Genomic DNA, 14,449 nt, shown 5'->3' with positions numbered 1-14,449 from the left:
ACCCCTTCAGCGCCACGGGAGGGGGATCCTGAGGACGGGGGCACCCTTAAGGCACTATACTATCAGGAAAACTGCTTTGTTTTTATGACACTATAGTGATTCTTTAATGTCATGGAAATTAATCTAGTTCTATGTATCTAAAACGTCTTACACAATTTTAACACTAGATGGCAACATAACAGTGATACAAAAATGACCAATTGGATGCTGACTGCCTATAGAGAGCTCACACTTTCTTGTACCTAGAACCTTGCTGATTCGCATAAACCCAAAGCCTGCCTCTTATACAAGCTTCCTTCACATGAAGAAATGTTATACTGTGTCCTCCCACTGGGAAGAGTCATAGTGTGGCTGATTTCTTGCTTAGCTTTTGTGTTCTACCTGCTATAAGGCTATCATTAACTACCCCCAATATGTTGCTGTTTTTACTGCTGAAGCTCTTTCTGACTTCGACCAACACCACCAAAATATCATTTTTATAACTCCCTACTTTGCTTACTTCTTTTAGATGATAAGCTTATTTCCATTATGATTCCCATATCACACAAACATTTCAGAATCACCAATAAACTTTGGATTCTGTGAAATTCTTTATCTACCAACACATAACTGGCAGTACATCTGGGGATCTGCTCTGTTTCATAAATTAGAATAAGATTTAATATGACAGTGAATTATATATAGAACTGTTGGTTTTCAAACACTGTTTCACCAAAGGGTGTATGTATATGGCTAAGGGTCCTGTCATACACGAAAGGTAGGTTCCTATTTTTTTTTTTTTTTTTACATATACTTCATTTAAAAAAAAAATGAAAGGATTATTATATTAAGACGTAGTTTAGTAGATACAACTGTAATCTGATTTGTAACAATGTTCTCCATTAACAATGGCATTGTAACATAGCCGCACTCTAATTCATGTCATGCTATATTAACAGCTCAGTAGTAATGCACACTATTTACATTTTCAACAGCAGTATTCTAATATTGCATGTACAGGTTAAAGTACCAGCAGGATAAAAAAAAGTACTAGAAGGATAAATCTGTGTTTTGGGCACTGCTGTAAGCTTGCATGGTACATTTGTGTGTTTTTATATATTTACTACTATCAGCAATTGCATTCACACATTTACTGGCAATGTCTTAGTCATTCAAGCATTTTCTGTGACAATGACTCTAGCATGTTATTGTAGATTGTATTGGATAAGATACCAAGCCTCAAGTCTGTTATCTTTCCCTGATTACATTATTGTCTTTAACACTGTGAACCAGCTGTCCTCAGGCTGGGAAGGTCACAGACGATGCAGGAACTAATGTGGTTTGTATGTGCTAGTGCTGGCTTGCCTCTGAAACTGAGTCCTCTGGCTGTCAGCATCATAGAAAACTTTAAGCTTGTGCAATTAGCCTGAATTTAGGCTGATTCGCTGTTCGGCCAAATGCCATATCTCCGAAGTGATATACCTACGTATAGCCGAGCAAACAACTAGTGTGACTGCCGAACATGTTTTTTGGTATTTGGAGTTCTGTTCGATTAATGGCTATGGGAAAGGGCGCTAAATGTGGATTTTATTCACAGATCATGTGAGAAGAGATCAGTAGAGGAGGAAAAGGAGGACCAATACAAAAAATCTATATTTATGTTTTTTATAGTTAAAGGGAAACTCCAGTGCCAGGAAAACAATCCGTTTTCCTGGCACTGCAGGTTCCCTCTCCCTCCCACCCCCCAAACCCCAGTTGCTGAAGGGGTAAAAACCCCTTCAGTCACTTACCTGAGGCAGCGACGATGTCTCTCGTCGCTGTCTCCTCTTCCGCGCCGCTCCTCCTTCTGACTCCGTTGGCCGGTGGCCGAGACCTAATGCGCATGATTTTCAATGCTTTCCTATGGGGAAATGAGCGACGCTGGAGGTCCTCACACAGCGTGAGGACGTGCAGCGACGCTCTAGCAAAGAAAATCTTTGCTATAAATCAGGAAGTTCCCTCTAGTGGCTGTCTAGTAGAGGTGGAGTTAACCCTGCAATGTAATTATTGCAGTTTATAAAAAACTGAAGTAATTGCACTTGCAGGGTTAAGAGTAGTGGAAGTTGGCACCCAGACCACTCAAATGGGCAGAAGTGGTCTGGGTGCCTGGAGTGTCCCTTTAATAAATAGTTTGGGGTTTTTTTTACCGCTCCCCCTCTTCTTGCCTGCATTGGTCACTTTTTCTAACTTGATCTGTGAACTAAATGATGGGAAAATGCACCTATCAGTGTACGAAAAAAAATATATATATATAAGTACTCACTTTTTATATAGATAGATATATATAGCTATAGATAAGTGAAGAAGAGAGGCAGGCAGGAATGCTGCAGGCATGTATACAGAGAGACAGAGAAGCGAGCACTGCCAGAGAACATGCCAGCCTTTGCATTGCCAGTACTCATAAACTGCAGTGAGAAACGTGTCCCTGGCCATCCCCAGCGCAGGCATCCCCTCCCGATGACCCTGATTTTTTTTTCGTTACAATTTTTGTCAGCCTCCAAGCCCGCCCATGCTGAGGGGATGATTGGGGAAGGCAAGGACCTTCCCTAAATGCTGTTAACTACTGCCAGGGGCCTCAAAATGCTGCCTCTGTCAGAGTGCCGCCTGGAGCCATGGTCCAGCACCTATGGACAATATTTATGTTATGTATTGTAGTAAATTTATATTAAGGGTGATTGGAATATGTGTTTTATGTACAGACTTTCTTCTTTAAAGAGTTACTCCAAGATCCATAACCACTCCAGTGATTTGAAGTGGACATGAGTCTGTATGTGCAGCGTTTCACTTTGAAACACGGCACATACGGGGATTAACATCTCTCTGCCGGAGGTGTAACACCACTTCATAGAGGTATCATCAGTCAGCCTGAAACTTGAATTCTGGGCTGGCTAATGTCAATTCTGTGCAACGTTAATTGCACAGAATGATAAGAATAGGCTGAGAGGGGTCAGCTGACACTCTCAGCCCATTAACTTCGACCACTGTGGCACTGGACTACCATTGGAGACTGGTGGGGACTCAGGCTCCGATGCTGTTGCTAAACCAGGCCAGGATAATTTTGGCATCACAACCATTACAGCAGGCTGTAGGGGTTATGATATTTGAAGTAACCCTCCAAGTGGCTCAGAGTAATACTCTTCAATATCCCTAAAAAATATTAATAAGCAATGTGACGTTATTTATAAAAAAAATATATAATTATCCTACTCACAGTGCAAACAACATACCTGAAAAAACACTTTGACAGATGGTACAGTGTAACGATGTTACAGAGGGAGAGAGAGATCTTCGATGGAGAGAAAGCACATTAATCGGAAATTCACAGAACAGTCCGTTCTATATACTGTAGCTATGACTATAATGATGCCTCAACTTTTAACTAAACCTCTGGCCGTATAAGGATATATAAGAACATAAAAATATGTAATATTCTACATGTGTATATTTTGCAGTACACTGATTGGCCCCTTTTTGCGCCCTTTTTTTCATGGACGATATTCTGATGACCCAAACTGTGTTGGAGGTCCCGAATTAAATAAAATTTCATTTCTAGAAAAATATTATTTAGCCGAACCTTATTTGCCCACAGTGCACAAGTCTAGAGGCTAGAGCTACAACAGTTAGCCAACCCTAGTGTATGGGATCTATTTACAACTTCTGTTTTAACAGCAGCAAATTAGATATTTTGTATCATATTAGGTACCTCCGATCCAAATTAGTAAAATCTGTAACATGAGATTATATTCTGATTGAGGATTAAGGGAGCCAAAGTCTAGAAACAGCAAGAGGATATAACCTGATAGAAAAAAAATCTTCCTAATTTAATTGCTGCCTTCTACCTGGACAACACATTATCCATCTATTAGCAGTTCACGTCTTTGCTTACTGACTGTATTCTTTTAGGAAACATTGTGATGATAGGGAAATACCCATATTTGCTTATTGTCGCTGTTTCCAGCCACACAAAAGGCTGTCAGGCCGCATTTGCTTTTAACTGCAAATTAAAGTCTCTAGGATCTATTATAACAACGTCTTATGGTTTCCAGACTGTTTTGCTGACAATAAAATTTTTACTCAAAGTCAATTACATTTTACTCCTTGTAAATAGCTCTTCCACTGCCACAGACTAATGACATCATGCTAAATGAGTGTTGAATCTGTGAGCAGCAGCACATGTTTTATTGCAAAAGTGTATTAACCAAGTTAAAGGCTTTATGGATCACCTACTGTTCTCTGAATTACCAAGCATTCCGTCCTACCTTAGTAGTTACCTCTAATGGACTAGTCCTGCACCATGATACTGCCGGAGGAAGTACAGCAAAGTATAAATGCTTGAGGTCTTCTCTGGGCTGCAATGATATTGCTGCTAATCTTTCAAATAATCCCTGCCATAAAAGAATTGCCAAGAAGCTGTTCTGCTACTTTAAAAGCTTGATGAAAGAGATGAAATAAGAAATGCATACTGTAGATTGATATTGACCAGTTTGTGGGCTTGCAGATGGCTTGTGTATAATAAGCAAGAGGCTTTAAAATAGTAGAACATTCTACCTGTACTTTACGAGAAAGTGCGGAGAGTTTGTCAGTTAGTGACACCGTTGTCCCAGTATTGAAGCTCCTCTTTGATCTCCTGAGAATGTTTTATAGGATGAGAAGAAAATCTATAGCAAAGAGAAAAAATGATGCCAGCAAAGGAGCTGAGGTGTTCTATCCAAAGATTAGGAGATACAGGTACAGGTCCTGCACAGTTTACTGTTAGAAGGTTATATCAAGGAATCTTCTTTATGTTTGCCCAAGAGGTGGGGTACCATCCAAGCTGTTCTCAGAGCCAACAGATGAATCTCGAGATGAACGGCCTTGCAAGAAGCGGATGATCTTCTCAATAGTGGCATCTTGGTACTCATGAGACCACCTGTTACGCAAGAGGAATATTCGATCTTTAATCTCTAACTTGTGTATTGTAGCGACTGGTTATAAGTATAATTTTCTGCATCATGCATGTAGCCAAACTGTCTCAAAACATGCAATAATTGTATGTTTGTACTGGTGGAATGTTCTTCAGAGTGTGACTGTCTTGAGTTTTAATTCCAGTAATAATGCCCCATTAATTTACAGACCACCAGACAGAGTTAATACATCTACTACTAAATAGTGTAATACATTCTAGATATAGATAAACAAACAGACAGACAGATATATCTATCACCTGTGTGGAAGTAAAAAAAAAAAAAAATACAAAATAGAGTATAGGAAAATAAAGGTAGAATAATGTGGATGTAAGGGTATCAAAGAACGTGCATTATGGGTTTTCAGTGGTACTCCACCCACATCCAACAATGTCTATCTGTAAGATATACAAAATATATGTAGCATTCAAACAAACAACGTACTTGATGCCATTGAATTTCAACACCGATCTCATGTCTTCTGGAAGGCTCATTGGATCTGGCCATTCAAAGTGATCAGTGACGGGCACAATGTTTTTACTGCAATTTAGTGCTGTGACAATTTCCTACAAGGCAGAAAAGGACCATTTTAATCTGTGATATGAGTTATAGAGTATAGGTAAGGCTGGGTTACACTTTGGTGGAAACAGTGGGTGGTTCTCCAGAACAGGATTACAGGCTTATACAAAACAAAAAAAGTGGCACAGTAAAGATAGCAGAGAGAATTCTGGGCTGGCTAATGTCAATTCTGTGCAACTTTAATTGCACAGAATGACAGGAATCGGCTGAGAGGGGTCAGCTGATGCTCTCAGCCCATTAATTGTGACCAATAAATAACAGGTGACAGAAAGAAATTACTACTTGTGTTAGAGAGAATGTGGTGTCTATCTACATATGCTTTCACACAAGAAGCATGGGTTACAGCTAGCCTTAATCTGAGTGCAATGGGACTAGTTATTTTGGCTACTGGCTTTTATCACTTTCAGTGTTATACTTTTAAGACTATTAAGATGATTTATATATTTGTGACATTTCCCAAGATGTAAATTTTATCCAACATAAGTAAAGGAGGGTTAATGGGGATTCTGTATTGTTACCTTATGCACCCAATCCTTGCAGTCGTTGTCCCCCATGCATTTGTCCAACGATCCGGCAGACAGGACTAAGATGAAGTTCCTAGCGCTGATCACGCTTTGAATTAATTTTTCCTCAAATCTCCCTGCCTCTAACTTCTCCACGTCAATGAATGCACTGAAGCCATGTAGGTATAGGTGGACTTTAAGGAGGCTGCCAAAACATAGAGAATCAGATTCATTTTCTGAAATGAGTGCATTCTGTGTAATGCATGCTAATACTAAGTACATTGATTGAACACAAGCAATAACCATTTTTAGTTGTATTGTACATCTGGCCATAGAAAAAGTCGCAGTTACACACCTGGCCAGCTGTGATCCTGTGTTCCGGCGATAGCTGATAAACACATCTGGACCATCAGCACTGGATTTGCCTACACTGCATGGCAGAGGAGAGTGCAACATCTCTGTAAGACAGGTATATACCATGTTTATACTGTCAGGTAAGGCAATTATATAGTGACAACCCCTCTATTTTCTAAACGGGCGTAGGCAACCTTGTGTATCTAGAAATTATTTCCAATCTACATTATTATGCTCATAGGAGTTCTGAAGTACCCTGATTTATCACCTGCATTTACCATGCTACCTTCACGAAGGATGACTAGTTACTGAAATGAATGGAGATATATATTTATTGCTGTATTGTATAGCACTTCAAACATGACCTATATGCTACGGTAAAATTATAAACCAGACACAGCTTTTGTATTATAAATATAATAATGAACAAAGGGAAAGAATGCCCTTTCTGTCATTATTCACTGGAGATTTTAGCATTCACCATTTTACGGCCATTTTTACACAATTTCACATAGTTTTAGTTGAGTTCACATGCAGAGGTAGGGAATACATTGGTGCTACATGATGTGTATTGTGCTCATCATGGGAGAACTTGCTGAATGGTGTTGAACAATTCTGCAGAGTTTCAAAGCTCACACAGATTTGCAACACAGGATCAACAAGTTCCACCAAGAATAAGTTTTAACTGCCTAATCTCATCAAAGTAGTTATGGTGTCTAAAGTCCCCTGCTGCCATGCTTCCATTCAGAAGTAAAATGTTTTTAATATGCTAAACTTGAGTCACCAGCAACCCATCCCCCTGTGCTGCTTAGGTTTATGAAGAAGCATTATCCTGAGCAGCAGTGGGCAGATATGATGAGAGTGTCAGGTGATAGCTTTCAGCCATCAGGGCACCACTATCTAAATCATGGGTCGTCAACCTGGTCCCTACCACCCACTAGTGGGCGTTTCAGGATTCCAGGTGGGCGGTAGGGATTTCAGCGGCTAAATCCTCCTTTTGAGAGAGTGGGCGGGCGCGAGTGCACACATGAAAGTACGAACGTGCGGAAAAATGCGTACAAGCGAACACGTGCATGCGCGTGCAAACGTGTAACACGTGGAAAGAGGAATGGGAGGGGTGGGAGCTGATAGCAGGGACAGGCAGAAGCTGAGCAGAGCAGTTGTCAAATAGGAGAAAGGAAAGTTATAGGCAGGACAAGGAGAGAATTGTTGTTGTCTAATAATAATAAGTGGGCTAACTAGCTCAGCCTTACTTTTGTACATTGCCATAAGGAAGGTAAAAGAAAAGCACACAAAAAATTGAAAAAAGGGGATAAAATAAAGGAGGAGAGTACTTGTAAAAAAAAAAGGAGAAAGAAGGAGCAGAGTACTTATAGAATAGGAGAAAGAATGAGCAGAGTACTTGTAAAAAGGAGAAAGAATGAGCAGAGTATTTGTAGAATAGGAGAAAGAATGAGCAGAGTACTTGTAAAAAGGAGAAAGAATGAGCAGAGTACTTGTAAAAAGGAGAAAGAAGGAGCAGAGTACTTGTAAAAAGGAGAAAGACGGAGCAGAGTACTTGTAGAATAGAAGAAGGAAGGAGCAGAGTACTTGTAAAAAAAAGGAGAAAGAAGGAGCAGAGTACTTGTAGAATAAGAGAAAGAATGAGCAGAGTACTTGTAAAAAGGAGACAGACGGAGCAGAGTATTTGTAGAATAGGAGAAAGAAGGAGCAGAGTACTTGTAGAATAGAAGAAGGAAGGAGCAGAGTACTTGTAAAAAGGAGAAAGAAGGAGCAGAGTGCTTGTAGAATAGGAGAAAGAAGGAAAATAAAAAATATAAAAAAGAAAAGGAGAGAATTGTTGTTGGCCAATAATAGTAAGTGGGCTAAGGAAGGTAAAAAAAAATAGATTGAGGAAGGAGAGGAGGGGAGCTGATGCACAGATGAGAAATCATATTATGAGCAAACAGAGAAGTCGTCTGATTATCACCGAAATTGTTCCTTACGAAAATCGAACCAGATATCAAATATTTAGTCTCACAGCATCAGCCTCATGGATCTCATTAATCACTAGTAAAGGTAATTTCAATTTACTTTGTTTTCTCATTAAACTTTATAAAGTTTAAAACATTATAAACCTACATAAAGTAGAAATAAAAAGATAAATGTACGTACATTTTTTTAAAACACCCTCCTTTCTAAAATATATACCGCACTTGTGCGAAAACTGGTGGGCTGTAAGGAAATTTTCCCATCAAGAAAGATGCATTAGTGGGCGGTAGTTTGAAAAGGGTTGACTACCCCTGGTCTAAATGAAGACATATTGTACCTTTGAATAAAACCACCAGCTTGGGTGTAGAAGTGATACCTTTATTTAAGGGTTTCAAACTTTCGGGACACTAAGATCCCCTCATCAGACTTATTTATTACGTGAAGCATAAACCTATTTATATATAGCCAATAGATTGTAAATATGTTAGCCAATTAATGTATCAGTTCCAAAACTTTTTTTTGTTAGTTTTTTATTCAAGGGCGTAATGGGCTCTCATCTAGTCAACAGCCTAACATTCTACCAACAAATTGCTACATGAATATAAAAATTTAATATTCTGTTGGTGATTTTATTAGCAGGCACATAAGCTTATATGGACACATCATTTCAAAAATCAAGATTTCAACAATATTCAACCTGTAAACACCACTTTACCCCAAACAAAGTAAATGTCCTTGATACTGAAACTAAATGCATATGTCTTATTGTTATAGTGTAGGTAAAAGAGCACATATTTAAGAAAAGGCAGTGGTCCGTTAACTGTCTTACCTCTTGCAGCTGATAAGATGCGTACTCGATGGAACCCTATCTTAATATGACAGTCCTTCTCTAGCTGCTGTTCGGTTACATGGTGCAGGAAGTTACGGTCAATGCCACAAGTAACCAGATTGTAAGTGTACTGTCTGAATCTTGGTTCAACACTGCCTAACCAGTCAGCAAGATTACTACGGTCACAAGTGGAATAATTGGCAAATGTCTTCAACTCGACTAGTTCCCGCAAAAATCTGGAGAAAGAAAAAAAAAAGGACACATATTGCACAAAACAAATGGCAACAGACAAACCTGGCTATCACGACTACTGAATTTTAATTCTCACCTGCGGAGGCAAATTATTTTATACAATTAACCAATCCATTGCTAGCATGTTGTCTATATGTTTTGAAGTTTACATTATTATTATTATTGTATTGGTATGAATATGTATGAAAATATAGTGGAATTTATAGGTGAGAGAAGTTGAAGTTGCATAATGAGCTACCTCCATCTCTCCCATTGACAAAATGATTTGCCTTACAGGGTTACATCATATAGCAGTTTCACGACAGGGAAACAGTATTCTATAAAATCAGAGATTGGTTGCCGCTCTAATCATGTGGTGTATCTACTTCAGTTCCCATGTGGGAGTCAATATGTGGGCCGCACAAAGAGATGTCTGAAAGTTAGATTTTTAGAACATATCAATAATGTTGATAAGGTGATAATTAATAATGAAAAACTAAATATCGGTCCTGGAGTTAGGACGTATAATATTTTGTATCACTCTAACTCAATTTGAACATTATTTGAATATAATCTTTTTGTATTATTCTAAGCAATATGGATATGTAATTTGAATATATAAATAATCTATGTCACTTTACACTTTTTGTGGTTTTGCTATTAAGAGAATTTATTATTTAAAGTCACCACATTGGCTCTACTGGTCATGCCAATATTTTATAAAATATTATTGTCACTATATAAATTTGTTAATGAATTAAGAGATAATTAATTATCTAAAATCACTATATTGGCTCCACTGGTTATGCCAATATTCTATGAGATATCATTGTCACTATATAAATTTATTGATAAATTAAATATTAGCATTGGTTTTTGCAAAATTTAAATGAATACTATGAATGATCAACTCAGATGGGGAGTTTTTTTCATTCATTGTTATGGTGTTTTAGTAAGTTAATTGATTAAATACGTTAGAGGACATTTCATTACTATTATATATATATTTTTTTATTAAGATGAAAATTTGGTTTCTAATAGTCTTCTCTTTCCAGCTTTTTATGTATAACTATCAGGCTTTAACTGACATCCGAGTCCATTATTACATGGTGGAACGCACGGCCATGTCTTTTTTCTCGAGCGTGGAACGCAAATGATCACATGACGAAGAATTTCACCACGTGATGCACGCGTAACGTATGACGTACGCGGAAGTGGTAGAACTTTTCAACGGACTCGGTATTGCTTTTTACGGCGAAGTGGACACACCTGAGAGAAGGAAAAGGTGGACGAATCAGAGCTGGAAGATGAGAGGACAAACACTATTCCACCAATGACTGAAAGGGACTAGCCCTATGTAAGATGTTTTTATTGTTAGCTTGTTAGGGTGCTGTTTTCATTTTATGTATCTGTTACTGGATGAGCATTGAAAGAGGTCCCTGAGGAAATCCTGTTTGCACAAGGACGAAACGCGTAGGACCAGCTTCTTTTATTTATATTGCTTTTATTATTTTATTTTAATTTTGTACACCCTCTTAAAATCTTTGTAAGTGAATAAATTGCCTTTGGAGTATTCCGTATGGTTGCTGTTTCTTTGGAATCTTTGGCTGACCTGGATCCCCTATTGGCTATCACTTGAGGAGGGAAAATCAAAAGGAAAGAAACCCCCCATTTCCATCGAGGGGAGGCACCCATAACACGCTTTATCTTTCTGGAATATGTGAGTGCATATCAACCACTGCAAGTTTTATAATAGTTTTGTAGCAATATTTTGTCCTCTATTATAGGTATACTAGCAGATACCCAAAATAGCCCATCAATTACATTGGTATGAATATGTATGAAAATATAGTGGAATTTATAGGTGAGAGAAGTTGAAGTTGCATAATGAGCTACCTCCATCTCTCCCATTGACAAAATGATTTGACTTCTATGAAGAGCTGACATAGACTGGCAGACTGTTGGATATTAACTGACTGTCTGACACATGTCTGTGGACTGGAAGGCACTATTCTTGACTGGATGAAACCTTTCTTATCTGGAAGTTCACTGAGACTAATCTCAGGTGTACTCGACTCCATGTTTGTATATCTGGTTTGGAGAACCTCATGGGCCCATTTTGTCCCACATTGCATTTGCAGTATATGTGATTACAATGGATTACAGTAAAATATATAATGATGTAGGATAAGATTTCAGCCAGTGAGGGAGTGGGTATTCTATGTTCCAAAAGCACCTGTTCCAATGTTTTAAGCCCAATGCATATCTTGCTTACAGAAAAAAAGCAGGTGTAGGCATTCGCTATAATGTGAACAGGCAGCAGTAAACTTATAAGGATTCCCAAACCTTGCGTAAGATACAGAAATGTGACAAAACAACAGGTGATAAACCGCGCCAAAAAGAACTGAAAAAAAATCACACGGGTATACTCAATCTTAACAATAACCCAATAATGTGTAATAAATTATGTATATACATACTCTCTCTGGAATAAAGTGATTTTGTATTTCTGTACCAGGAAAACCTCAAAATAAAACAGAAAAACAACAAAAAATAGTGTAATATGTCTTAAATGGTTTTACAGATAGTTAAGCATATAGGTGTCTCACTCACACTTTTATGAGCTACTGAGAGCTCTGCTGTGTAGCGCTTTGACGATACAATCTCCGTCTTGGGATAAATGTAGATCCACAATTTTATGTGTCCAGTATGACTGGCATATAAAACAAAGCAGAGAGGGTCTAATTGTGCAATATGTTAAAATATATAAGGTGCACAAAAGCAAATTATCCTACTTACACTTTGGAGAGCAATAAACTTGCTCTGGTGGTATAATCCCCACCCGAGCACGTGCAGGAACCAGAATAGTTGTTCAGCAGAGAGTTCTGTTTTATTTTGAGGTTTTCTTGGTACCGAAATACAAAATCACTTCACTCCAGAGAGAGTACGTATATACATCATTTATTACACATTATTGGGTTATTGTTAAGATTGAGTATACCCGTGTGATTTTTTTCAGTTCTGCTTGGCGCGGTTTAACACCTGATATCTTGCTTACTGACTACCATAAGACACCACCTGATGTAATCTCTTAATTCCACAGTTCTAAATAGAATCAAATCAAATTATGCAGTTCCAGGTATTGATGTTCTCCCAGTCATACAACCAAGGCAGTAGAGAGAGGGTGCAGACTAGCTTTGTTCCCTAGCAGCTTTCTCCCTCCCCTTCCCTCCCCCTCCCCCCCCCCCTCCAGATTAAAAAATCCAGAGAAGCTGATGCATAATAAATTGCCTTTACTGCTATTATTATTGTGTGGTGATATAAAACAAAGTTTGTGTAACTATGATTGGGTTTGCCTAAAACAACCACAAGCTGAGGCATTTGTTCCTCTGGAATAACTGAAATCATTGTATCTTAAGGTAGCCCTTATTGATCAGTGTGACCACCAACAAATCCAGTTATCTTTATAGCAACACAATAATGGACTGCCTGACAAGTGAATTGGGAGGCTCATTAAAGCAGATTACAATGTTATGGAGCATTAGAAACTGTACCAATGATGTTGTGGAAGAATAGACATATATGCTGGGAAAAGAACAAAGGAACTGGTAACATGTTTTCAATAGAGTGGGTACAATAAGAACAGATAAGGTATTCAATATGAGAGAGCTCTTCAAATCCTATATAATAGTATGTACCGATTTCAGCATTTACTGCATTGAAGGGTTAGTTTTTAAAGAAATCACAATCCAAAATTCAAAAACCATTTTACTGCCAGCAATGAAACCAACATCAGAAAATGATCAAGCTGAGACCAGGCTAAATTCTTGATTCACATGTTACTTTCATATTGTCGAGCTCTATAGGCCGATATCGATAGATTGAAGGTTAGGGACAGCCAACTGCACTGATGATTCTGCCAGGTGACAGTTGTGTTACTAACCCATTAGGTTTCATAATGACATTGCACTGTGTGTGTGTTTTTAAATACAGATCATTTTTGAACGTTGTGCAGATCTGTGTGTGTTTGATACATGTATGATTTCACTATGTTATATTGTAGTTACATTGCTTATTTGCCCTTTAATTGGTCTAAATGAGTAACAAGGAATCTTTAGTTGACATTGCTTGTATACGTCATAAGTCAGGGTAGGTGCTTGCGTTGTGCATTCTGCTCAATTGCAAAAATGTTCAGGCTACTGGCTACTGTTAGAATTATATATTTTATTGCAATTGAAGTACGAATCACTGAATTAATATTACATTTGGAGAAAAAGCCACACATCTAGTTCTTGGGCATGTAAAGAATTAATGATCTATGTTCCGTTCCCAAGGTTACTGCCCTAAAACAAGGGTGAGTCATGTGCGATTTCTGTTTGGTTGGGTCAATGCCCTATTCAATAAAGAGCTTTCAGTGTTCCTGTGTTAGGTCAATTTAATGAAATGTATTCACTTCATAAGCTCATCTCGATTGTATATCATGTGTGTGTGTGTACATGTTGAGAAATATCGGTAATTTTAAAATCAATATATCAATGGAGTGGCTTCAGTTTGGAAAATTATAATTTCATGTACAATGAATGCCTATACGAGACATGACACTTACCTCTTGCGAGTGATACTGGAGATCATTCCCAAGTCATCCCTCAAATCTAACTCTGACAGCCTTAGAAGGAGATCTCCATCAATCTGGTGCTCCTGCAATTATAACCACAATGATGTTTGATTGATACTGACTATATAATAGTTAATGTAAACCTGTCTATCAGAAGGCTTGTATCCTTTCTGCCAAACTCACTACATCCACCACTTTTTCTGCCCAAGGCTACATACCAGGAGCTTCTGCCTGCTAGTAAGAAGGGAAGTAGAGGAGTGGACAAGTGAGTGATAAATGAGATAGAGGAGTTGAGAGCGGTGGGTCTCGTATGATGGACAGATAAACTTGGTTGTGACATGAAAGTAAAGATTTAGCGCAGGCTATTTGTACTGAATGCATCCTGTGAGTTTTTCTCCGGCACCAT

The 14,449-nt window shown here is 38.3% G+C and overlaps 1 protein-coding gene across 1 annotated transcript in view; it reads right to left on the bottom strand.

The window, feature by feature from the left end:
• Positions 1–4,720: 4,720 nt before the first annotated feature.
• SARM1 (sterile alpha and TIR motif containing 1) overlaps positions 4,721–14,449 on the bottom strand; it is a 30,987-nt gene continuing 21,258 nt past the window's right edge. Inside the window, exons 4-9 of the mRNA XM_063449945.1 lie at positions 14,035–14,126; positions 9,198–9,433; positions 6,399–6,501; positions 6,059–6,248; positions 5,406–5,527; positions 4,721–4,927 (exon numbers count right to left, since the gene is read on the bottom strand). Coding sequence (XP_063306015.1) covers positions 4,798–4,927; positions 5,406–5,527; positions 6,059–6,248; positions 6,399–6,501; positions 9,198–9,433; positions 14,035–14,126 — 873 coding nt within the window. The 3' untranslated portion in view covers positions 4,721–4,797. The remainder of the gene's footprint in view (positions 4,928–5,405; positions 5,528–6,058; positions 6,249–6,398; positions 6,502–9,197; positions 9,434–14,034; positions 14,127–14,449) is intronic.

The sequence above is a fragment of the Pelobates fuscus genome, chromosome 1 (genome assembly GCF_036172605.1).
Source record: "Pelobates fuscus isolate aPelFus1 chromosome 1, aPelFus1.pri, whole genome shotgun sequence".
Taxonomy (NCBI): Eukaryota; Metazoa; Chordata; class Amphibia; order Anura; family Pelobatidae; genus Pelobates; species Pelobates fuscus.
This window is presented reverse-complemented; position numbering and strand designations above follow the sequence as displayed.